Source organism: Dromiciops gliroides, chromosome 5, assembly GCF_019393635.1.
Source record: "Dromiciops gliroides isolate mDroGli1 chromosome 5, mDroGli1.pri, whole genome shotgun sequence".
In the NCBI taxonomy this organism is placed as follows: Eukaryota; Metazoa; Chordata; class Mammalia; order Microbiotheria; family Microbiotheriidae; genus Dromiciops; species Dromiciops gliroides.
Window position 1 is genome coordinate 38,284,013 of NC_057865.1, and position 27,111 is coordinate 38,311,123.

General features: G+C 39.6%; 1 protein-coding gene across 1 annotated transcript in view; it reads right to left on the reverse strand.

The window, feature by feature from the left end:
• Positions 1 to 26,772, reverse strand: part of CAPN7 (calpain 7) — a 47,918-nt gene extending 21,146 nt beyond the window's left edge. Inside the window, 10 exon segments of the mRNA XM_043967772.1 lie at positions 2,756 to 2,902; positions 6,338 to 6,431; positions 11,536 to 11,621; positions 12,827 to 12,953; positions 15,155 to 15,241; positions 16,357 to 16,557; positions 17,317 to 17,384; positions 19,040 to 19,197; positions 24,587 to 24,695; positions 26,371 to 26,772. Of these exon segments, the coding sequence (XP_043823707.1) occupies positions 2,756 to 2,902; positions 6,338 to 6,431; positions 11,536 to 11,621; positions 12,827 to 12,953; positions 15,155 to 15,241; positions 16,357 to 16,557; positions 17,317 to 17,384; positions 19,040 to 19,197; positions 24,587 to 24,695; positions 26,371 to 26,472 (1,179 nt within the window). The 5' untranslated portion in view covers positions 26,473 to 26,772.
• Positions 26,773 to 27,111: the final 339 nt, after the last annotated feature.

Sequence of the window (27,111 nt, forward strand, 5' to 3'; positions counted from 1 at the left end):
GGTAAATTCTGCCTTTACTGAGGATAAGCTAATGATTCTAGAACACAATTTTCTCCCCTCCTAGCTCCTTTTGCACTTAATGTCTGAAATGTACAAGTACAACTATACTACTGGGGGCAGCTAGGTGGCACATTGGAGAAAGCACCAGCCCTGGATTCAGGAGGACCTGAGTTCAAATTTGGCCTCAGACACTTGACACACTAGCTGTGTGACCCTGGGCAAGTCACTTAACCTTCATTGCCCCCCAAAAAAACCCCAAACCAAAAAAAAAAGAACTATACTACTACTTTCATCTTTACTGTCTCTAGTTCACAATTTAGAACTTTTAAAGATTTATATATAATGCTGACATGTACAGAATTTTGTTCAATACTTATTTCAGGTACATACATCCCATCTCATCTCAATTTCACTATCGGATCTCCTTGTGGCAACACTCCAAATTGCTGATCAAAGTACTAAGCACATAGTAGGTACCTAATATTTTTTCCAGTGATTGCATTTTTTTGGGGGGTGGGGTAATGAGGGTTAAGTGATTTGCCCAGGGTCACACAGCTAGTAAGTGTCAAGTGGCTGAGGTCAGATTTGAACTCGGGTCCTCCTGAATCTAGGGCCAGTGCTTTATCTACTGTGTCAGCTAGCTGCCCCTTCCAGTGATTGCATATTTAAGAGAAGGAACTTAGGAAAGGAAAATATAACAGTCAAGGACACAAGCTAGGTTTTATTCTCATTTAGGACAGGAATGGCTTTATCTCAGGCTTAATTCCTCACCCTGTGGCCACTGGTGATGACCAGCCTCTCTAAACTTATTCAAGTTGGTTAATGGATGTGAGACAGTCTGCTCCCAGGCCATACCCTGAAGTCTCCTGAGCTTGACAGGCCACCATCCATAACATTTATATTTATAGCAGCTCTTTTTGTGGTGGCTAAGAATTGGAAATCAAAGCAATGCCCATCAATTGGGGAATGGCTAAATAAGCTGTGGTATATGATGGTGATGGAATATTATTTTGCTATAAGAAATGACAAGCAGGATGATTTCAGAAAGGCCTGGAAAGACTTGTATGAACTAATGTATAGTGAAGTGAGCAGAATCAAGAGAACACTGTACACAGAGACAGCACTATTGTTTGATGAAGAACTATGAATGACTTGACTACTCTCAGCAATACACTGATCCAAGACAATCCCAAAGGACTAATGATGAAGCATACTATCCACCTCCAAAGAAAGAAATGATATTGAATGAACACAGACTGAAGCATGCTATTTTTCACTCTCTCATTTTTCTCTCTTATTCAAGTTTTCTTATACACAATGACTAATATGGTAATGTTTTACATAACTGCATATGTATAACCCACATCTGATAGCTTGCTGCCTAGGAAAAGGAGAGATAAAATCTGGAACTGAAAACTATAAATAAAAATATTTATTATTTAAAAAAAAAAAGAATCCAAGGTCTAGTCCACAACCCCAGAAGGTACTGTGAATAAGACTTAAATGAATATCTCTTACAAAAGTATTAGCCAGGAATTTTTCAGTTTAATTTTATTTTTGAATACTTCCATTAATAATTTCTAGCAAACCTACAGTGCAGACATGACAGACCCGGTGACTCAGTCACTTGAAACTGCTACATTAAAATCTTCTATTTTAAAACGATATTAAAAAATTAGGTTTTATATAGAAAGGCAATGATCTCTTTAATTGAAGCAGTCTGAGAACTGGAGATTCATCTGCTAAGAGAAGTGTTACTGCATCTGATTTTTGAGCATCAACTAATTCTGAAGTACAACCTGAGATTCCCATTGGCAAAGACCAACTTTCTTTTTTTTTTAAGTAATAACTCAGAGAAAATTTTTTTTCCAGGTGTGTTCAACTCTTTGTACCCCCATTTGGGGTTTTCTTGGAAAAAATACTAGAGTGGTTTGCCATTTCCTTCAGCTCATTTTACAGATCAGGAAGCTGAAGCAAACAGGGTTAAGTGACTTCCCTAGGGTCACACAGTTATTAAGTGTCTGAGACTGGATTTAAACTAAAGTCTTCCCAACTCCAAGTTTGTGGCTCTATCTACTGTGCTACTTAGGTAGCTAAAGCTAAGTGGGGCAGTGGATAGAGAGCCAGGCCTTGAGTCAGGAAGATTCTGGCCTCAGACACTTATGAGTTGTGTGACATTGGACAAGTCACTTAACTTTGTTTGCCTCAGCTTCCTCACCTGTAAAATGAACTGGAGAAGGAAATGGAAAATCACTCCAGAATCTTTGCCAAGAAAACCCTAAAATGGAATCATGAAGAATCAAGCATGACTCTATGTAGCACTGTAAGAGCAAAGAAAACGAAATTTTAAAAGCTCTCCTTTCTAATTCTGGATCCATATCCATATGCTATTATAATAAAATGAAATATATGATACAAGAAATTTTGAATTCTTAAAATAATTTATAATGCTTTTCTGTGGTTAGTGTTTTACTTCCAATTCTTTCTTTCTTTCTTTTTTTTTTTTTAGTGAGGCAATTGGGGTTAAGTGACTTGCCCAGGGTCACACAGCTACTAAGTGTTAAGTGTCTGAGGCTGGATTTGAACTCAGGTACTCCTGACTCCAGGGCCGGTGCTCTATCCACTGCACCATCTAGCTGCCCCCCCCAATTCTTCTTTCAATTAGAAATTTCCCTTAAAACTTTCCAAATTGGAAGAAAATTATACTCAGATATTCTGCATTTAGAATTACATTTCCAAACTATTTGATGCTTACTGAATTCGATCCCGGAAAATCATATCCTCCCATGACTTTCATGTATGCCTTTTCTATGAGAGACACCCACAATTCACTTTTGTTGTTAGAATAAGAACAGAGTAGTTCTCCGTTGCGGTCAACTGGTAACTGGTCATCTATTATCACCTTGGAAGAGAAAACAATATAAATTAATTTTATATTAACAGTTGGGCAAAATTTTAAAAAAATCTACTTCATCAAGAAAAAGTATTTATGTGCCAAGAAAGGCTGTATATTAAAAAGAATGTGACAGGTAAAACTAAATGTGTGTGGTTACTCTATCTGTCCAGTGATGAAATGACACACTGATAATTTCATTTTCTTAAAGCCTAAACAGCCATATAATTTATTTTTTTTTTGCGGGGCAATGAGGATTAAGTGACTTGCCCAGGGTCACACAGCTAGTAAGTATCAAGTGGCTGAGGCCAAATTTGAACTCAGGTCCTCCTGAATCCAGGACTGGTGCTTTATCCACCGGACCACCTAGCTGCTCCCGACAGTTGTATAATTTTAGGTAAATGTCTCATTAGATCTCAGAAGCTAAGCAAAGCAAGAGGGACTTGGTCATCTCAATTGGTTAAATGTCCAGAGCTATCATCATCACAATTAATGGACTCCTAGAAATGGCATTTTATGTGAAATACAGAATAGAACCTTACTATTTGAATAATCCACAACTACTCCCTGTTTTTTCAACGACACCTTTATTTCTACACAAATTAAATGAAAAACATGTTATTCAAGGTTGAAAAACTAATAATATTCCTTGTAGAAGACATTTAACCAATAGGTGAAAATCTCTACATAGCTTCATTTCTGGTTCAGTTTATAAAAGTCTGGAAAGCATTAATATAAAAATTACTTTTATATAATATTATGTAGTAAGATGCTTTTAAGAAATCTGTCATCAACAACTGAGCTAGTAATCTGAATAGAGAAACTACTCTCAATATTGGTTTTTTTTTTTAAGTAACTCCCTACATATAGCACCTTATAACATATACCTCAAAGTCTCTGAAATAAAAAAAAATTTTAAAAACCAACAAAAACACCCAACAATTATAGACATTTATTCTCTCTTTCATCCTCTAACCCTTCCCCAACGTGGAGAGGGGATTTAGAAAGAAAACCAAATTCCTTGTAACAAATATGCAAGGCAAACAAAACAAATTCCATGTTCAAAAACATGTAACTCATTCTGCACCCTGAATCCGTCACCTCTCTATTAGGAGGTAGGTAGACTACTTCACTCCTGGTCCTCTGGCATCAAGGATGGTCAATGCACTGAAATTAATTCTTATAGCTTTCCAAGTTGTCCTTATAGTGTTGTTGTGATTGTATAAATTGTCATTTTCAGAACACTATCGTGCTATAGAAATTATGAGCAAAATGTTCTCAGAAAAAACTGAAAGACTTACATAAGCTGATATAAAGTGTACTGTGTACAAAGTAACAGCCATACTGTAAGATGATCAGCAGTGAATGACTTAGCTATTCTCAGTAATACAATGAGCCAAGACAACTCTGAAGGACTTAGGATGAAAAATAATCCATCCCCAGAGAAAGAATTGATGGTGTCTGAACACAGATTGAAGCATTTTTTAAAATTTAATTTTTCTTGAGTTTTTAAAAAGCTGTTTTCTTTTTATATTTCTTTCTCTATTAGTATAGAAATGTTTTGCATGGCCACACATGTATAAGATATTGAACTCCTTGCCTTCTTAAAGGTAGGGGGTGGGGAGGGAGGAAGGAAGAGAATTCGGAATACAAAGTTTTAAAAACACATGTAAAAACAATTTTAACATTCAACTAGGGAAAATAAAATACTAAATAAATAACTTTAAAAAATAAATTGCCATTATCTCCTTCATCAGTTTACCGTACTGATGTTAGAGTATACATTGGTTCTCCTGGTTCCACTCACTTCTCTCTGCATCAGCTCATATTAGTTTTTCCATGTCTTTCTGAAAAAAAAAACCCCATCTATTTCCTTGTTTCTTAAGAATATACTATCACATTTAAATAACTGGTTTGGTCTGCCATTCCCCAACTGATGGGCATCCCCATAATTTCAATTTTGTTTTTGCCAACACAAAAATAACTGCTATAAATATTTTAAATCATATTTACATATAGGATCTTTCCTCTCTTTCTTTGGTCTCCTTTAGGTCTAGCACAGGCACTTTAGCACTCATGGTCTATTTCTTTAAAAAAAAAAAAATTTTGAGAACCATGGTGTTAGTTTATAAACAAACTGGTCCTTCCAAACTGCCAAATAGATTTGTGGTGCTAGTCAGACAGAATGATCCAGCCAGACACAAATGTAGATAGAAAAAAAATCTATTTTTAATAATGCCTTCTCCCCAGCCCCAAAAGGGACTTTCCATTGTCAGGTGGTCACCCCATCCATCCTCTAGAAAAGCTTTGCCCTTTCTTCCATTAGAAGAGAAAGATGAGGGGCAGCCAGGTGGCGCAGTGGATAAAGCACTGGCCCTGGACTCAGGAGGACCTGAGTTCAAATCTGGCCTCAGACACTTAACACTTACTAGCTGTGTGACCCTGGGCAAGTCACTTAACCCCAATTGCCTCACCAAAAAAACCCAAAACCCAAAAACTAGAAGAGAAAGATGTCTCTAAGCCATCTCCTCCCCTTGAGGGGAAATCTTTGACTTCCCTCTTGGTCACTTTCTCCAGTGCTCCAATAAAGACCATCTTTATTCTCATTGGATTGTGGGGGAGAATTGTCATTCTTTCAAGAAAAATACCTAAGGACTCCCACCACCTCTTTCCCCCATGACATAAATATTTAAGTAAATTGTTTGAACAGGAGATGTCAATGAAGGACTATGTGGGCTATGTTCCTCAAGGGCAATTAAGTGGTCAGTAAGCATTTATTATGCACTTACTTTCAATTCAATTCAATAAATATTTTTGACTACCTTAAAATAAATGCCTTCTGTTTATACTTTACAGTTATTTCCCTTCCCTGTACAACTGAACCCTCCCTAAAAACAGTGAGGCAAAACAAAGGCCACAGTGATGTCTGCCAAGGTAATCCAACACTTTGCTCTGGGAAGGAGATTTGTTTCATTATCTTTTCTCCATGATCACAATGGGTTGTCACAATGACTCAGCGTTCTACTTCTTTTTAGTTCAATGGATATTTAAAAAATAATAACTAAGGTATGTAGTCGGAAAGTTCATTTAAGCACTAATATATCAGGATATTATTAGAAAGCAAATGTTCTTTGAAATACTTCCTATCAATGTTTCTGTAATTAAGTGGAATTTTTTCCTGTAAAACATCTTTAAAAATGGATTTTGACTATCCTAACTTTATTTTTAGCTACCAATAATAGATCAAGGTTAGTGTCAAGAACTTGTATCCTATTCATAACATAAGTTGTTGTTGTCTATTTGACATTTTAAAAGTCTCAGGCAAAATACTTTTTTTTTAAATCATCTTAGGAATTTTAAAAGGAAGGAAGCAAAGAAAAAGTGATAATTCATTGAATTTGATCTTATCTGGCATTTTGCTAGTCTATCTAAAAGTATACTTACTTTTCTTGGAACACCGTTAATGTGAAGTTTTACCATGTATTTTCCACATGGATTATACTCTGGTTCACCTTTCTTATTCTGAGGATAAATTATGCTTTTGCAAAGATAAAAAAGGTCATATATTAAAATTTGACACAAACAACATAACATACTCTAACATATTATATAATACTTTATAGACCTCAAAGTCAATTTCCTTTGACATTTAAAACAATTTAAAACAAAGTGAAAGCAGTTTCATATAACTAAGCACGCAAAAAGCTAATCTCAGATTTATCAATCGGTCAACAAAAATTTATCGAGTGCTTACTAGGTGCCAAGAATTGTGTAGAAAAAAAGGGGGAAAAAGTCTATTCTCAAGGAGCTTACTTTCCAGTTGGAGAGATAACATGTAAACAATTAGGTATAAACAAGATACAGAGAGAATAGATGAAAAGAAACCTTACAAGAGAAGGCTCTAGTGTCTGAGGAGACTGAGACCAGCTTTCTGCAGAAGGTCGTATCTGGGTTGAATATTGAGAAAAGTTAGTCTAAGTAGAGATTGTGAGAGAGAGAGAGACAGCTGAGGTCAAGAATGGCTCATGTGAGCAACAAGGAGGCTGGTATTGCTGGCTTATAGGAGAGGGAAATGTAAGAAGAATATACATGCCAAAGAACTGTCTATTTGATGCTGAAGGGAACAGTTAGCCAATGGAATCTGAGTGGTAGAAGGAGAGTATTGCATGGTCAGGCCTGCACGTAAGGAAAACCAATTTAATGGCTACTTGAACTGGAATGAGGAGATGAGATAGGGAATCTGTTAGGAGGATTTTATCACCCTGTAATAGGGGACATAGAGCCTGAATTATGGTGGTGACAATGGGAGTGGAAAGAAGGGGCCAAACAGAAGTGTTGTAAAGGGAGAAATGACAAGATTTGTCTATGTAGGTAGGATAAGAAGGAGGACAAGAGTCTAACATTGAGGTTTCAAACCTGGGTGAGGTCTGAAACCTAGAAAATGGTAGTGCCTTTGATTAATATGCATTAATTAGAATTAATATAAACCCATATTAGAAATAAGCATCCAAGAACTGTTAAGTACGTTACACAGTATTCTGAAAACTGTCCAGTAGGTTTTTTCAGACATTCTCCAAGAAACGATGAAAAACAATACAATTTCCTGGCCTTAAAAGGAAATTTCCTCCCTACTCCAATCAGGAAGGGATGGGAGAATAATGACAACTGAGTCTTAGACAAGAAAAGTTCCCAGCTGTGAAAGGTCAATTTGTGTAAGGTTGCTGCTCCCTCCTGCAAACCCCTCAGTGTGCATTTAAAGGTCCCCATGTCTAGCTCCAGCTAGTCAACCTTCCCAGATATTCTAACTAAACTGGACCACTACATATTCACTGGCTTGGTATTCACCACCTCCTGCTGGCATGGGCTTCTGAAGTGCCCGGAATACACTCCTTCCTTACCCTGACTATGTAAAATCTCTAGCTTCTTTTATGGCTCAATTGAGGTGCCACCTCCTCTGAGAATCCTTTCCTGATTCCCTCAGTTGTTGTTCTTTTCTTCCCCAAAGTACCTTTGTATTCACTGATCTGTGTTAAGGCTGTAATCTTTGCCCTCCTAAGCCGCCCCACCTCCCTCCCCAACTTTCTTTAGGGGAAGGGCTGTTTCTTTCCTTCTCTCTATTCCCAGCACCTAGTAGGCACTAAATAAATGCTTAGGGAATTGAATGTCAGCAATCTATTAAAACTAAATTTAGACTAATTTCTGTTATCTTCATCATGACTCCTAACTTGAACTAATACTGATAAAGCAAAAAAAAATCTAGAAAGGGATATTTAAATTATTTCACAATCTCCATGTGATTTCAAATTCATATTTCAGGAAATAAGAAATTTACAGTAAAGGTTTTTTATCTTCTCTGGCAGTGACATGTGTGGCTACTGTAAAGTGTTTATTTTTTTAAAATTTTTTCAGGGCAATGAGGGTTAAGTGACTTGCCCAGGGTCACACAGCTAGTAAGTGTCAAGTGTCTGAGGCTGGATTTGAACTCAGGTCCTCCTGAATCCAAAGCCAGTGCTTTATCCACTGCGCCACCTAGCTACCCCTGTAAAGTGGTGGGTTTTTTTTGTTTTTTAATCAACTTTAGACAAATCTAGTCAGGCTTAAATTTTTAAAAAATCTTATTATTTTCAAAAGTGGTTTTCTATTTTATTTTAAATTCACCACAGACAAGGTGACTTATGGGTCCTGGGGGAATTGGAGGGTAGGAGGCATGGAAGGGCTTCTGAGAGTACTTCATTTCCCACCTCTCTCACATGAGGTTTTTGGGCAGGAGTTCAACCTCCAAGGGAGACGAGAATCCCGGATATTTCCTGACCCCTTTATCCAAACAGATCCATTCTTTCCACCCTTAATTCCCGTGTTTAGAGTGACTAGCTAAGGAAGCTGTCACTAACTACTCTTGCCTTGACTCCATGTCCGTTCATTGTAGAACCCTGCAAGATGGGGCCCCATCAATTGTTTCTCCTTTCCTTGAATGTCTGGCAAATGCCTAACTCCTGTTCCACATCTTTTGTGATTTGCAGTGGATGAATGCCAAAGTCTGGCCTCTCACATTCTTATCCGCCACAGGTCTACCCTGCTGTGGTTCTCCTACCGTATCCCTCCTATTCCTTTATGCCATTCTCTAAACTATCTTCATTCCATAATTAGTCTTCCCACTCTCATTCATCCTTCATCTCTTCACTTGACACTTTTTTTTCATTGACATTACCTTATGTGCATCCGCCACGCACTAATGGAAATCTGGTCATCTCTCTAGTACTGACTGAAAACCTAGGCTAAGAGAAGCCAGTGCATTCTCTGCCTCACTGCCAAGTCTAGATGATCGCTTTGACACTATTACTCAGTGGTGTTCCATTGTTTGAGATTTACTCTGCCCATCTAGATCACCTGGTCTGAATCTTTGCTGCAGTTATCTACTAGATTCTTTCCCCATCTCTGTCGAGGAATCCAATACTTGCCTCACAATGAGGTTCATTACAATACTTGCTGTCATACTCAGACTTCAATCTAGAAATGCCCTGACCAACGTCCATGAGCTCCATCTCTACTCTACCTCAGAACAACTTATCTCACTCCTCTCTCCACAAGCCACATTTATGAAATTCTTCTCACTTATCATAAGCTCTCTCAAAACTTATTCTTCATCCTCATTATGACCTCTAGTTCCTCCATCTCTTCTTATTCTCCCCATCTATCAACAAACTCCAACCTTAGGTTTCCCCAGAGTCTACTTTCTTGAATTCTACTTGTACACTGCTGAATGATGCTGAACAAAAGCCACAGAACTGTGTCTAACAGTTCCTCTACAAATTTACATGACCTAACACCTCAGATGGGAACTACCCACTGTAAACTCCCCTGACACTACCACATTCTGCAAAGAGGCAATCCCTAACCTTTCTTTTTTTCTGTTCCCTACCCCCTCTTAGCCAAGGGCCTTGCTTCCTCCTTAATTAAGAGCTTCTTCTTCTGCCCCATTCCATAGCTCAAAAACATTCTACAGCATCCCCCATTCCATTCTCATTTGCTCCATTCTGAGAGGAAGAATGGACCCTTTTCCTCATCAATGCAACTCTTCTCCTTAGACCCCTGGATTTCATTCTTCTGCTGGCTCAATTATTTTTCTCTTTTCTTTCTATCTCTTGCACATTCACTTTCAACATTTCCTTTTTCACTTACTTGCTGCCTAAAAACATTCAGGTCTCCCTGTCCCTCTTTAAGAACCCTCATTTGAGCCTGTCATCCCAAGTTATCAACCCTTATCTTGTTTCCCTTTTACAACCAAACTTCCTGGGGAAAAAATCATCTATGCTAGCTGCCTCCATTTCCCCACCTGCCTCACTTCTTTTTTTTTTTTTTTGCGGGGCAATGGGGGTTAAGTGACTTGCCCAGGGTCACACAGCTAGTAAGTGTCAAGTGTCTGAGGCCGGATTTGAACTCAGGTACTCCTGAATCCAGGGCTGGTGCTTTATCCACTGCGCCACCTAGCCGCCCCCCCCCTGCCTCACTTCTTAACACCTTGTAATCTCACTTCCAATTATTCCAATAAAACTATCCTTTCCATACTTATCAATACCAATTATTAAATCCTTCACTGTCTAACTTAATCAGCTGCAAAGTCTTATCCAATATACTTCCACAACATTAAAGCATATATTCTGCTCTCTTCAATCAGTGCATTAAACCAGTTTAGGTCTTTACTACCTCTCATATTGATCTCCTTGCTCCTAGTATCCCATCTCTAACTTACCCTCTGTGGAGCTGCCAAAGTGCTTCTTAAAACACGGGTTTGATCATGCAAATCCCCTGCTGAAGACGCTCCAGTGGCTCCCCATTGCCTCCAGGATACAATACAGGCTGAGGCCTAGCCTTCAAAGCCCTACAAATCTAGTTCCAAAACACTTCTCCAGGCTTATTTCACAGTGTTCCTTCTTCTACACATTCCAACCAGACTGGACTCCTACTTGTTCTCCAACCTTCCCAGGCCACCTCCCACTTTTGTGTTTCTGCAGAACCTGCCCTCCCATTTCTGGAATGCCCTTCTTCTTCAGCTCAGCCTTCTCACTGTCTCTTCTGAGGTCAGCTCAGGTGCCATCTGTGTGAAGTCTTTCCTGGCTCTTCCCACTTGTCACAGGTCTCTCCCTTCTGAAATTACCTGATATATCTATTTTATCCCCATGGCAGAATAAAGTTCTTAAAGACAGAGGCTATTTTTTGGTCTCTGCCTCATGGAGCACACAGCAAGCAACTGAAAAATGTCTTATTGAATGGAATTTGATTATTTCTTAACTAAAATATTTTGTAATTTATTAAGTAAAGAGTTCAATGATACTGTGGTAAAATATAAAATCATGTAACAATCTTGCTTTCTCTGACCAAGTTCACAATGTCATTGTAAGAAAAAATTAACATGTATAACATTAATTTTTAGATATGTATGCATTTATTTATATATTTATCGGGTTTAAGATAATCTACCATACTTTTCAATTTAAAAAGAATACTCCAGACTTCTAGAAAAGGATCATAGCATTATCATTCATTTAGCACAGCCACTTTCTCAATGTAGACACTCTTAAGTTAACTTTTTTGAAACAAGACGTACAAATAATAATTCTTACACCAGAAGAAGCATTACTTACCTTGTAATTAATTTCTTATTATACCGTCTCTCATAAGCTGCGCTGATAGCTAGCGATGCTACAAAGGAACAATCTGATACTATTGTCTGGTGATAAAAGAAAAATATTAAAACATATGTATATATCTGTCCAACTCAAAAACAATTCTATAACAAACCTACTTGTTATATCCATTAATCTTCCCTTTTCCTGTTAAGGGCACTGACTAAAGATATAAAAGAAAACAACAGAGCTCCACCAAAAGTAAGCTAATAGCTGAAAAATTAAATCAATCCTTCAATGGTTTATGGAAGTTATTTCAGAACTATTACAAATGGATAGCATAACATGACATTACAGAATCTTGAATACTGCAGCAGAAACCATACCTACACAAGAATGCTAAATACTCAATTCCATTAAAGCTATATGGTTTTACTACTGAAATGTTAATTTAGGCAAACCTGTTTCTCTTTTTTATCTTTTCCAACTCTTTGTCTAAGCTGGAACTCAAATTCTCAGATAAATCAATTTTATATAGTATGAAAATGAGAAAACAAAGAAAAAGCTAAGCTGACAAACTGAAAATCTACTGTAAAACCAATACATTGTGATGAAAACAAAATTTTCAAAGAAAATCTTTTCCACATCTCAGACCTTGTGTCACAGAAATGTCCGTGACAGCACAGGTTCGAGTTCTGGAAAGGTGGGTTAGAGCCAGATTCTTTAGGACATCTGCTTGACTGGGGGCAAGTCACTCTTTTTTTTTTTTTTTTTTGCAGGGCAACGAGGGTTAAGTGACTTGCCCAGGGTCACACAGCTATTAAGTGTCAAGTGTCTTGAGGCCACATTTGAACTCAGGCCTTCCTGAATCTAGGGCCAGTGCTTTATCCACTGTGCCACCTAGCTGCCCCAAGTCACTCTTTAAGAATTTAAATTATACATGAGTTGCTGATACGGACTGATGGATAAAGCTTCCAGAGTTCCTTACACTGACAAAATCAGTTGTCTCTGTGCCCCCCAAATCTGAACATGTAATGAAAAACTAAAAAAAAAAAACAACACTTTATTTTTTTTATTTTTATTTTTTTTAGTGAGGCAATTGGGGTTAAGTGACTTGCCCAGGGTCACACAGCTAGTAAGTGTTAAGTGTCTGAGGCCGGATTTGAACTCAGGTACTCCTGACTCCAGGGCCGGTGCTCTATCCACTGCGCCACCTAGCTGCCCCAAAAACAACACTTTAAATAAAATTAGAAGATATTATTTTAAGTTTTTAATTTAATCTAACTTTGTGCAAAAAACAAATGCCTACCTGCTTTATGCTGAAGCTGGACACAGTATAGATCATGGTAGGATTGTTGGTGAGATCATCTGGCCGTACCCATTTAGAAAATATTGCCTTTTGTTTTGGTGATAGTGGTAGCTTACCACATCTATCACTGAGGTATAGAAAAAAATATAAAGTTAGTATTATGGGACTCGGGGAAGGGGGTAGGGGAAGCAATGATAACTACCAAGATGAACCCTGAGAACTAGAGAGGCATTGTGGGTAGAGAACCTGCCTCTGACACATCCTGGCCACAGGACCATGGATAAGTCCCAGGAGTCCCAGGTGTCTATCTCCTTAAGGTTATAAGTGGTAGAACAGGTGAAGATAATGGGAAGAAGGACTACATCAGTACAAGTGCAGGGTCAGACCAAAAAACACCCTCCCCCCAATCCCTCCACCAACCCTTAATCAAGCTCACATCCTTGACAAAGTGACCTGGAAAATTTTAACTCAGATCCAAAATCTAGGTCATGTCAACCTGATGATACACACTGATGGAGTTACAAGAATAAAGGTGTGGACAAAGATTCCACTATATTTGAATAAGTATGTATGCTTTTGTTTTTGATGAAGGATATATGATGTTGGAATGAATTGGAAACGAAAAATGAATTTACAGTGTGAAAGCCTGATTCAGAAGGAAATGAATGCAATTCCCACGGACAGTGTTTTCATCTGCCCACTCAGGTCTTTTCTAAAACAGGGGCAATGATTACATTGATGTATTTAAACAGCCTTCCTTCCTAAAGGGTCAGCTGCATGCATATTATGATGTAACAGAAAGACCCCGAGAGGCAGCAAAGATTTCCAGTCTGTATAAAGTCCACTCAATTTTTGCCTTTTCCCCTTCTTTCATAGAACCATAACAAATCTATCACTAAGTTCTATCCCTTCTCCCTTCCCATTGCTCCCACCTTATTCTAGACACTCACCTTCATCCTTGGGCCTGTCCTTTAGTTCACCTCTCTTCCTTCTACAATCCATGCTACATAACGTCACTATGTGAGTCTTTCTTTTCTTTTTTAAAAAAATTTTTTTTGTGTGTGAGGCAATTGGGGTTAAGTGACTTGCCCAGGGTCACACAGCTAGTAAGTGTCAAGTGTCTGAGGTTGGATTTGAACTCAGGTACTCCCGAATCCAAGGCCAGTGCTTTATCCACTGCGCCACCTACCTGCCCCCATGTGAGTCTTTCTAAGAGAACCCTTTGACTGTCATTTCAGTGGCTCCCTATTCACTACCTCATCTTGTCTAAATTGTTCTGGTTTTCAAAGATGCCATGATTTCAACTCATTGAAATTTATTTGACATTATTTCCTGCCCATACAAACCCTTCATTAGTCACACATCACCCTGTAGTTCTCAAAACACACCTTTCTTTCTCCCTTTTGTTCAGGCTGTTTTCTTCGGTCTTTCCTCCCTCAACTTACAAATTTTACCTATTTTTCTAGGCCCCCTTCCTCCATGGAGCTGTTTCCTTCTGCCCCAGTAGGTGCCAGTTAATTATCTACTATTCTTACATCATTCCCAGGAGAAGGGTCAAGAGAAATGGGGGCCACTAACCATACATGAGGATGGCCTGTGGGAGGCATACTGACTTCTAAACCACACCTAAAATCAGATAAGAACTACATTTTAATCTGGTTTGGGGCACACTCGGAAGTGTTGTGGGCCTTGTGTTGGATACCTCTGCTCCAATTCCAGTGCAGTGCTTTGTATATAAAGTATGCATTTAATAAATATTATTAGCTGACTGAGAAACTGATGCTCCTATGCCATGAAATTTCACAAGGGTAAAGATAAAGTCCTACACTTGTAATATGGCAGCAAAGGAGATGACATTGAGAGGGACTGTGCTGAGGACAGGGAAGGAGTTGGCAGTACTGCCCTGGTCAGACTCATGTGGAGCAAGCATCACACTCAGTTGTGTGCACACATCTCAGAAATCACACTGCTAAGCTGGAGAACACCCAGAAAAGGATGATCAGGAAGAGCTTGAGATCATAGCATATGGACACCAGAAGAAGGTGGTGGGAATACTTAGCCCAGAGACATGAGAGGGTCATGACAGCTGTTTGAAAGAGGAGAATGAGACCCTGAAGGAGTGAGAAAGTGAGCCTCCGGCTACCTCCAGTACGTCTCCAGTTCTCTCTTGTCCTTCTGCTCCAATCTTTTAATCACACTTCCCTTCCTACCAAATTATTCTTTTGGATTATAAGTTTTAACTTTATGAATTAAACTGGTATTTCAGAGTACTAGGAAAAATGTTACTGAAATAATCTTGGGAGTCAAAAATCAGTAAAAAGTACTTACGAAAATGGCACTGGAAAGGCAAAGCGTTCTCTCAAGTCAACATTCATGAAAGGAACATACTCGATACCATTTATTTTAGATGTCTTTCTATAGGAAAAGAAAAGTTCTGTTGGACTAAAAAAGTCTAAAAGTATAAGCTTCATTTTATTATATGATATCGATGAGCATATTAAAACGTGAAAACATTAGGTTATGTAACAACAAAATGTATTTAGTTTCTTAAAGAACTATGAGACCCCAGTTATGCTTGTTCCTGTCGTTGGATCAAAATTTCACACAATAATGGTTTATGAGAGCACGAGGGTAATTAATCAGCTCGATGACCTCATACTATCAATGTCTACACCTATTTTCACCTAGGAGAGGATATAGCTCATCCTGGGTCCAAAAGGAAGGCTTCAGATGGATGACTTCAGTTGGTTATAAACGGTCCACTTTTGTCTTGTACCCCACAGCACCAATAGCATACAGTAGGTGCTTAATAAATACTCATTAAGGAACCTTTTATACCTTTATAAAAGTGTTATACAGATACTAATTGATGAGCTTAACTCATCAAATGTAGAAGCTATTTATAACTGTTTTTAAAAACTGTTACAAGATGCATCCTACTCGCCAAAGTGGAAATGAAAATAACCTATTATTTTCAGCAACCTATAGCTTTTAGGGTTATTTGGCAGAATCACCACCAGAATTATGCTCCAACTCAACTAGCCTCTTAATGCCCTAGCTATGTCATAATTTGGGGGGGGGGGTGTCTCAGCACAGTCTAGCGAGGAAGGTATTACTTGTATAATGAACTAAAAGTATTAAATATCATACCAACATGTAACACTAAATAATATAACTTTTACTATTTCTCAAACAATGAAAAATTGATATATTTTATCATGGAAAAATTTAAAGTCATAAAATAAGCAAGTTCTTTTTTGTTTTTACAAACATGTTTTTAACCTCATTTTTAGTAACAGATTTGATGATTACTGCAAGTTACTCTGCATTTTGATAGATTTATGATTACACTGATGGGGGACTCCCTAAAGTCAAACAGGATAGGGACTGAATGAGGACGGTAGAACCGATAATGCCACACAACTTTTTCCCTCAAGTTCTAGAGCCTTCAATTAAATTCTGAGCACACAATATCTAATAATCAGATACATGCTGGTTCCATTTAAGTACAAAAAAATTTCTTGACATACCTGAGCACTTCTATTTCTTCTGTTGTGTATCTCTGCCCCTGTGGTTCACTTGACTGCACAGTTCTAACTGTTTGAGGCTTATCATTCAAGGAAAAATCAGGTCCCAGTGGAAAAAATGTTCTGACTGGCTGATTTGATTTAACTACAGTTGGCTTGTCCTTTTGAGATGGCTTTGACATAGATTCTTTCAAAGCTTCTGCTCTAAAACAGGAGTTAAAACCAGAAAATTCCATTATAACAGCCTCTCTACATCGTGCCTCTCTACAAATAAAATTAACTTTAGGTCCTATACCTCTTACCACCATAATCATCATATAACATTCTCTCATTACCCAGATTCTCCCACCATAAGCTATTCAGGAAGGTTCTGAGCATTCTAGAAAGTGGGCATGCAACCCCCTTCCTTTTCTCTTCCTTTTTCCTTTTCTGCATGATACACCATGTATCCACCCAACATCCAGGTGTTACTCGATCAGAACTAGTTTCAAGTAGCCTCATACTCAATTTCTCTATTTTTAGTAATAGTGTTGAACTTTAAAAAAAAAAAAAACGTACAAGACAAGGAGGAACAAAAAAGAAGGCAGGACTAGCAACCTATTTTCACAGATGCTTCTGTTACACTCCATAAATACTGGCTGGTAAGCTTTTCTCCATGAAACACAGAATGCAACAGAAACAAAAACCAAGCATCCCAGAAGCTCTAACAAAGAAAATGTTATAGGGATAGGATGGGGGTGAAAAGGAGCTGCTCACAGGACTATTAATGGCGGTCACGTTCTAGCAGCTGAGTCAGGATATACAAAAATTAAGATTTTGTTTCAAATTCCAACTTTGTGAACGCTATAACTGCAGGACTACAATAATATAGCAACTTGCGTTAGAAAAGTGAAATTTATAGACAAAACACTACACTATAAAGTAATAAATAAGAATTTAAAAGGCAGGTTAACAACAACTTACCTATCCAGTGCTTGTCGGGCTAACAGTTTCAGTTTACTTTGCAAGGACTGATCAGAAGTTTCATTAGACTTGAGGGGAAAAAATGGATAAGATGCCGATGAGCCAATTAAGGTTGTGTGAAAAGTCTTTCCCCCAAAATTGTTTGGTTTGGGATACTTCTAAAGTTAATACATTTAGCATGGCACACTAGCAATGACTTGACTTTTAAGTAGTTTAAGTTGCTATTTTAGGATACTCTAAAAGTTTGTCTTCTTGCATTTAAGACCACTTGAACTTGGAACTGTGCTAATGTGGCTAGAGGGCTACAAAAATTCTGGAAAGGAAAGACTGTATGGTAGGCACTGCAAAAGACACTGTCAAGCGTGGTTATCTTCAGTGTAATACCCCAAAGCACCTACCTAGGTCGGAGGATTCCTATCAGAGTTTCTTTCCACTATGACCAGTAACACTGCAGGCATAAGAGATGCCTCTTGTTGGGCAGTCAAGCCAGGAAGTTTCCCCAGTTGTTCCCCAACATCCACTGCCTAACCCACTACCATCTGATAACCCCATTTTGGAAGCTTGTCTACTGAGAAACAATTAACATCTGCAAGTTGAATTGATTTTTAAGTGTTACCCTGTAAACATTAAGTAATTCATAATACAGACTATACAAACTTATTAAAGCACTCCCAAGATGCACCTTCTATTTTCAGTGTATGAGAAATGGAAGAAATATAATCAGGCTTGGAGTTACATCATGATGGTGAGCTACCAGGATTTAGAAGAATGTTTTAAAAAGTACTACCTGTAGTTCATTCATTCATTCATTTATTTTAAAAGAACTTACAACAGTTGCCTAATGATTCTTTAATGCTTCCAAACATTTATCAACATTTTAACAACATTATTAGGCTTCTACACTAATTTAAATGAATCACCATCTTTAATGGTTACATTTATAAAGCTGTGCAAAAAAAAAAAATCATTTGACTAAGTCAACTGTCCAATTGCTACCAAAGATGAATTAGGAGCCCCTAATTTTGAAAGATTTACATTTGGAGTTACAGCAAACTTGGAGACCATAATAGGAATAATCTGGTGAAAAAACTTGAAGGTAATAGTTTTTCATAAAGTTTTGAAAATAGCTTCCATTTACACAGTACTTTATGGTTTACAAAGTGCTTTTACACATACAATCACATTATTTGATTCTGAACAAATCTGTAAGGTAAGTAGAGCAAATATTACTTTGAAAGAGCTATGATTTAATTGCTGTGGGTACCCTTTCCACTCATACAAATCACAACTCATCACCAAAAGCCAACCTCCCTATAAATCAGTCTCTCTCTCTCCTGAGTTAAGCTGGTCCTCTGACAACAGGTGTCTTGTTCACTGTGTGCCTCTTGTGCACAGCTTTCCAGACCCCACAACCATTTCTATGCCATCAAGAGGTCTAAAACCTTCATGAAGGAATAAAAATTAGCCCCATTTTACAGATAAGAGAACCGAGGCTAAAAGAACATCTACTAAGTAGCACTGCCAAAAATTATATAATAGTCAATACAGGCTATGCAGCTATTAAGGGGACATAACGTAGAAAACTAATAAGAAATGATGTATTCTGCAACTGACGGTACAGGGACTCCATTGTTCCAGCCAATTCTAAGTGTGATTCACTTGTAAGTGGAAGAATTTCTTACCCTAACATAATTCCACCAAATTAACTGCTAGCTTAACATACTGTTTTCAGACAGAGATCCACTGCTTCTGTGTATAGTTCTATAGCTTCTTCAGCATTGCCTTTATCATCTTCATCAAATGCCTGTGTCACCAGGAAACGAGCACGTTCCAAATCCAATTGCTGTTTTGGCTTCAAGGGGTCATGGTTTTGTGACTGAACTAGGACCAAATAAAACAGATGTTGTTAAGGGGATACTGAAGGCATAGCTACTAAGAGCACTGCACCTCTGTAATAAATTAAGACATTCTTTGCCACAAATCCCCCAATTACCCTTATTTAAAAACAAAAACCAAAAACCTGGGCTACTGAGAAAAGCCATACTTTAACAGAGCTTAAATCTGTTTTCTTGCTTTGATTTTAAGTTGAAGGTTTTGGGGGTGGGAGGGAACTCAAGTAAGTCCTTTTCTAATTCTACATAGCAAATTCCAATTTTATTTGTGATACAGATGCCGAGAAACACATTTTCCCCCCCTCTTCAAGTACTCTGCCTCTTAGCAGTGCTCAATTCCCATCCTAAATTCTGCAAATAGTATTTTTTTTCTCCCCACAGAATTTCCTCCTCTGCAGAGGTGCTTGTATCAGTAATAAGTAAACAGTGGCTCTGAAATGACTTCTCTGTGTATCCATTTGGTGTTAGAAGCTCTCTGCAGTCCGGGCTCCTTTGCCCTTACTCCAAGATCCAGAAACACTAGCCTTACTGCTCCTCACCGGAGACCACTCCTGACTATGGGCATTTTCACGCATTCTTTCTCATGCCCAGAATTCTCCCCCTCCTGGCTTCCAGCTAAACTTCCCCCTTCTACAGGAAGCCTTTTCTGGTGCCTTCCCCAGGTGACTTCTAATTTATGCTGCTCTGAGTTTGTCCATACATATCTTGTTTGCATGTTGTCTCTCCCACTAGACTTGAGGTCCTTGAGGGCAGGGATTACCTTTTGCCTTCCCTTGTATCTTAGCACAAGGCCTGGTGCATAGTTAGTGCTTATTAATTGTTTATTGACAGCTTGATTAGACTAAATCAGTGCAGCAACACAGGTTTGGTTTTTTTGATGCATCTAAGGTTCATAAAGAATAACTCAGGTTTGAGATTTTATTTTTGTGCCACAAGGGCACACTTATCCCCTTTTATCTGGCATTATTTAGGGGGGGGGGGTATTTGGTCATGATGAGGCTGCCTCCTCTGGGCAGGGCAGAGTGAGCGTACACTGCTTTTTTCCTTGAGACCAGGCCCATTCTTTTCCCCAAGTAGTTCCAAAGCACAACCACAGGGCAACCAAGTCACTGCATTCAGTTTGAGGCTCTGAATTAACTGAAAGAGACAGGATGACATCAAACTGGAAAGCCTCTTAAAGGTGCCTATCACATGACGATAAGCCCTTAAATCCCTCTGGGGGAAAAATAGTTGTGAGACTGCCTTATCTTAGATGTATTTGTCGATAACATTAGGCTACTCTGGCTCCCCTGTGGTCTCAAATCTAAACCTATTTTCTTGACTAGTTGGGAAAAAAGTACTCTTTGGGAGTAATAGATTTTCCCTTCTCATACCTATTCAACTGCTCATACTGAAACTTTTAAAGCAGGGGTTCTTAACCTGACATCCAAAGACTGGTCCATGAAAAGATTACAGGGAGTCCATGAACTTGGATAGGGAAAAAAAAATATATATCTAATTTTCCCTAATCACTAACTAAAATCTAGCCCCCCCCCCCCAATTATTTAGAAACTTCTGAGAAGGGGTCTGCAGAGGGTACCAGAGACTATCAAAAGGGTCCTTGCCCTCCAAATTTGAGGATGATTAGAAATTTGTGCACAATGCTGCCGAGGGTGGCTAAGATGGCTCACAGGGGTTGAGGGAGGTGGGTAATTGTGCCTTAGGCAGACAGTGTTCACTGTTACTGGAGCAATACTGCTGCATTATTTCTATTCTCATCTAACATTTCTTCACATTTTTGCTACTTAATACCAATGGAAAAAAAGAGAAATTGTGGGGAAGAAATACACTACCTCATTTTCTATCGTGCAAGCAGAATTTTATTTATGCTACAATAAAGCATTGCTAATTCTAGAAGCAAAGGGACTATAAAAACAAAAACAAATTATGAAATAAGAATCCTGATTACCTGTCATTTTGTATTTGTGGGAAATAGCAGTTCCTTTAGATTACATATTATTTGTATAGTTACACAGATACATACACATAATCAACTCTTGATTACGAATAGTAGCAAAGGGATTATAATTATGCACTAATAAGCATAACTGATAAATACATTTATGGTTAGAAGTGATCTCAACACTCCACCCAAAAGTCAGACCAACCTAGAAAAAAAAGTAGCCTCCTTCAGATCACAAAATCTACTTGAACAGCTTTATCTAGCCTGTTTAAAAGAGGCAAGCTCAGATGTAAATTAAAGATCAGTACCTATTCATGACTTAACCAGCTCCCTTTGAAAGGCATGCACATGTGTTTACATTTGTATGAATAGGCACATACTCATGCATCTATGGTTTTATTAATCCAGGTTTGTGTCCACTGACAGATTGTAACCTACCCATGTCTGCCTATTCCATGTAATTCTTGTCCATGTCTACCCACATTTGCCATAAAGGGTTCAACCAATAATATGCTGGGAGTGTTTTTCTTTTGACAACCTGAGGATAACAATAAAGCATATGGATTTTCCGATGGTTATCTCCTGCTCTTGTCACGTGAACAGCTAATGTTTTTGCTCACACATTTCTCTGAAGACATTCTTTTCTCCAGGTCTTCACAGTTCCCCATTAGTAACATGTTTAGCCTACTTACATTAACAGTTGCCTTTCTGTTGCCCTCTGGTAATTCTCTGGAGACTGTGGCATTCCATAATGCAGAACCACATGACAACATTAGTAGAATAGTAGTATGAATAAAGAGGAACCTTTGTTCCTTAAAAAATTTTGGGCCACAAAGATTACTTGCCCAAGGCAATCCAGTTCACTTATTTCCTTTTAAATTCTAGGCTAAAATCTCTCCTATCTATGCAGTCTCTCTCCCATGGATGAATCCCAAAGATTCTTCACCATTCCAACCAGGATATGTGTATTCTTCATCCATTTGGTTTTTCTAGTGTTAGGCCAAAATCTCTGAGTGGTTATGGATTTTATCCGAAAAGCTCTGCAATGTTCTAGGGTTTGAAGCAGTCACTGTAATAGGAGCATCTCACCATTTATAGCAGGGGTACTTAACCTGGGGCCATGGATATATTTCAGGGCATCCAGGAACTTGGGATGGGAAAACAAATTACATCATTATTTTCCTTATCCTCTAGCTGAAATTGAGCATTTCTTCCAATTATGAATGTAGGTCACAAACCATTATTCTGAGATGGCATCCAGAGGTTTCATCAGACTTCTAAGGGGTTCCAAGACACAAAAGGTTAAGAATCCCTGATCTACAGGGGATCCCTCTTGAACTTAGTGTTGGATCTCCTCTGTAACAGCAGCTAACACCTTTAACAAACATACCATGTTTCCCTTTTATGTCTCATCTGATATTAATGATCTAAGAGTTAAAGTTTTCTCTATTGTTATAGTAGCTTTCAAGGAATTTTGCCGTATATGTTACAAAAATAAATAAAATATAAAATATATTATAAAAATAACTACTATAAAAATAAAATTGCATATATAAATTTTTTTGGTAGAGTAAAAGGTTTCTCTCTCTACATATATAAATGTATATGCACCCAAATTCCTACCAAATAAAATGTTTATATATGTATGTGTGGTAAAAAGTACGCCAGTTTTTGAAGGACCACCCTTTTGGGGAGGAGACCATGACGAATGGCCGTGCACTCCATCTCTGTCTGTTAGGCACTCCACTTCCGGGGTGCAAGCTTAAAAGGCAAGGAGAGAATGGAAGTGAGGTCTTTGGTCCACTCTCCTTGTCCGCTGACTTGTGCTGCACACACAGACGCTGACTGAAGTGGGACTCAGCCAGGTTCTCTGTAACAGCACGTGCCTTCGGAGGTGGCCTTGGGTCTTTGGTGAGTTTTATGCGGAATATAGACTAATCTTAGATTTAAGACTATTTGTTTGTATTTCTACTTTCCTATCTCTTTAATCAACATCACCTTGTAATTTCCAAACAATAAAAGCTCTAACTAGAGACCAGAGGCTTCTTCCACTTACTAGTCTGGGAGATAAATAAGGGAAAGGTTAAAAGGGGAGGTTAATGCTCTAGTAAATCTCGTGTGTGTGTGTGTGTGTGTGTGTATCAACTAGTTGGAGGAGGGCCTTAAAAGTGGCATTTTGCTCAACCAAATAAAATGGTTTTTTATAGTCAAACATAAGCACAGTGGGCTTGTGTATTCTCTATATCTTTTAGAGAACTGTATGTAGGCTACAGTGGAAAGTCACTTGCAAAATCTTCCTGGTTCCCCTGTAAAATCCTCACCAATGATATTGTCTTAGTCTTATAAAGATTTTATAAAGATGGAAATTTAGGTATGTGGGTGGGAGTCATTAATCTTCTCTTGGCCATCCTCTTTTCTTTGGTAGTAACAAGGTCTCAGATCTTTTCCACACCTTTGGATACACTGAAAGCCAATTCCTTAACCCTCTCACCATCAGTTTCCAGCCAGAACCTCCCCTGGACACACCTGGTTTAGTCCAAGTGCTTTCTCCATCTTTGTTCCCTCACTGATCTCTCTGGATCCCTCATCCTGGCACAGCCTCCAAGTAACCAGGGGAGCACAAGCTCTGGCAGCTTCCACTTGATTGTCAAAGGCTTTGTTTATGTCTCGGCAACAGACTGAGTCTTATTTTTGTGGAGCCTCCCAAAGACTGTCCATGTGGTAATGAATCCTTTGTCCCGAGAAAACGATAAAAAACCAGTTGGTAATGTAGACAGCATGACCGCTTCTACAGCCATGGTGGCAGAAAAGGGCAAAGAGTACCAAGAATCTAGACTTATACTTGTGTGTAAGTGCCAACTGCTCTGGATGGAGAAATATTTTTTTGAAGGTTTAATCTGAAAGTTAATATGGTTTTGAAAAGGCTGCATTTGAAAAGTGTGCATTTAAGGTACTTAAAAATCATACCTCTTAATTTTGACTAGTCACAGTTCTCTTAATATTAATCAACTGGCATTTATATGAAAATAGTAATTACTAAAAAGCAAAGTAAAAATTAATTTTTATGCAGTACAGCGAAAATTACTTATGTACAAGCTAATTTACTCTAAAAGCAGAAATCCTTCAGTCCATAAATAGGTGCTTTTGAAAAAGTAGCATGGAGTAGGAGAAAAAAAATAAGAAAACTGTTCTGTGTTTCAGCAGCTCCTCATTAGCTATGAGATCACGGGCAGCAAGTTGCCACTTCTCCCAGGCCTCAACTTCTTCATTTATAAAATGGGGATAATATCCACATCACCAACCTCCCCACAGAAATATCTGTAGAAAGGAAAGTGCTATGGAAATATCATCTTTATTATTAGCTACTGAGTTTAGAAATGTTTCCTCTAACAGCAGATCTATGATTTTATTGATAATTACAAAGTCCTTCACTTACCTGCTGAATAAAGAGCTTGAACTCTTTCCATATACTCATTTATTTTATCTTGAATATTTTCTAGGCTTGATCCTGCCATCCCAGCATAAATTAAGGCTTGTGCAGCTTCCTAAAATCAAAACAAGACACTTTAAAATAAAAACAAAAAAACAAAAAACACCACTGCTTACAATTGGAATTATCTTTTAACGTCTCCACATTCATCATTCTCATGAAAAATATCAAAATTAGATTGTTTATTTGCATATACTTTTCAAATTAGTACCTCTTTCCTATTAGGAAGGAAACAATAATCTGGTCAACTAATGCTTTTTGTTCATCTTCTAATAACTTCAAATTTCTCTCACCAAAGTGAGAGGGTATGTTTAATCACTTGTCTTAATCAACAGCCCTAATCCAATATAATACATTTTTCAAAATATGGGGAAATTAAGCATAATTATTACAAAGCACAAAATCAAATATTATTTAAAATACAGTATAAATAGACTGTATTTAGATGACAAGAAACTATATTCTTCATCAGTGGATACATTTCCAATCATTTTTTCCTAGCCAATGAAGGATAGTTCATTGGAAAGAGGACTTTTCTTGTATTAAATAAGTTTACCTTAAATAGAGCACCTCGTATAATTTATTTCTATAGTGGGATTTGAATCAATTAAGAGGTTAAACATACTGTGACTACTGGGGGCAAATGTACTCACTAAAACTTGATATTGCCAGCACTGCTACGCAAGGAAATGGAAGAGAGGAGCTGACAGGTTCCTATCCAGTACAATTAAAAGGCATTACCAGGTGAGAACTGTAACAGAAGCTTACTGCAAAAGGATGTATATATGCCACTACTAGGTCTGTATCCAAAAAGATTTAAAAAAAAAAAAGGAGAAGGAAAAGGACCTATATGTACAAAAAGTATTTATAGCAGCTCTTTTCTGGTGGCAAAGAATTGGAAATTGAGGGGAAGCCCATCAATTGGGGAATGGCTGAACAAAGTATGGTATGTGTTTCAATGGAATACTATTGTGCTATAATAAATGATGAGGAGGATGCTCTCAGGAAAACCAGGAAAGACTTACATAAGGGGACGGCGAAGGCACGTTTGACACCTATAAAATCGCGGCCAAGGGAAACACGGACCCAGTTTCGTTATGTTTTGGGACTCGAGATCACACAAAGGGGAGGCGGACCGCTGGTTCACAAACCATTTTCTCCGAGACGTGAGAGAAGCTAAAAACGCCGATTCGGAAGGAGTCCGGACAAACGGACAGTAAATCGGAGACCCAAGAGGCCGCCGGACACGCATCCGGACTATCTGCCACTTTAATCGGCCTCGCTCCGAGATGTCACTTGATTCTCCGGAAAGTTCGGGCTCCTTCATCCACGGCGGTTCCGAGCCACGGAGACAAACTTCGGAGAAGTTTCCGAGCCTCCCCAAAAAGGAGGGTCCGCCTTGGGGGGCGGGGGTCCTTCGCGAGTCTGGAAGGCTGGGGGGGTTCAGGTACGAGCGGAAGTGGACGGCAGGGGGTTGCCCACACTCTGGGCTCTGTGATCAGGTGGGGGGGGGGGGCGGAGAGGGTCCGCCGAAAACAGCGGGGGAGGGGTCCGGGCCGGGCTATCAGCCGTAACCTGGACCCTCTTCTGGGGGGTGCAGGGGGCGGGGCCGGATGGGCTCGGAACGAGCCGGGGTTCGGCGCAGGCCCGGGTGGGCGCCGCGAGCGGGCGCAGGGGGTCGGGCCGCCCCCCTTTCCCCTCCCCCCGCGGTACCCCTCCCCCGGTCGCACCTTGTAGTAGAACACCGCCTCCTGGTAGCGGCCTCCCTGGTCCTTCTGCACGGCCAGCTGCGCGAAGTGCACCGCGTCCCGCTCCAGCGCCGCGGCGTCCATGGCTCCGCTGCCCCCCGCGGGGACCCGGCCGGCTGGCCAGCGGGGAGAGGAGGGGAGGACGGCACTTCCGGCTCGGCCCCCCGCCGAGCGAGCGTCAGCTGGAGAGGAGCCGAGCTCACTTTCGGTTCCTGCTCGAGAGCCGGCTCCCCTCGGCCCCTCCTCCCGGACGTCGCTTCCAGCTCATCGCCCGGTGATGACGAGGCATCGGCGGCGCCACCCCGGGCCCCGCCTCGGCCAGCCCAGCCCAGGCCGCGCGCTGTCTCACGACTTCCTCGTGACGACGCCAGCCGCGCCTCGCGCTCACCTGTCACGCCGCCTGCGTATGCGCACGCGCAAGCGGAGCGTCGGGGAGGGGCGGTGTGTGTGCTGGCCGGCCCCACCCTTGGAAGCGCCACCTGTCGTGCCGCGCAGGCGCAAACGAGGCCCCGAGGTCCGCTTTCCCCCCTGTAAAATAGAAGTTCCCACGTGGTCCAGGAGGCTGTGTGATCCCACCCAGAGCGTACGTGGCCCGAGAGCTTGGCTAAAGGACGACGCCTGGTACACAGCGGGCGCTTAATAAATGCACACTGACTGACTGTATCACTGTGATTTCATTTCCTCCTTCCCCGCTGTGGCAGAGGCCAGAAGGCCTCCAGGTGC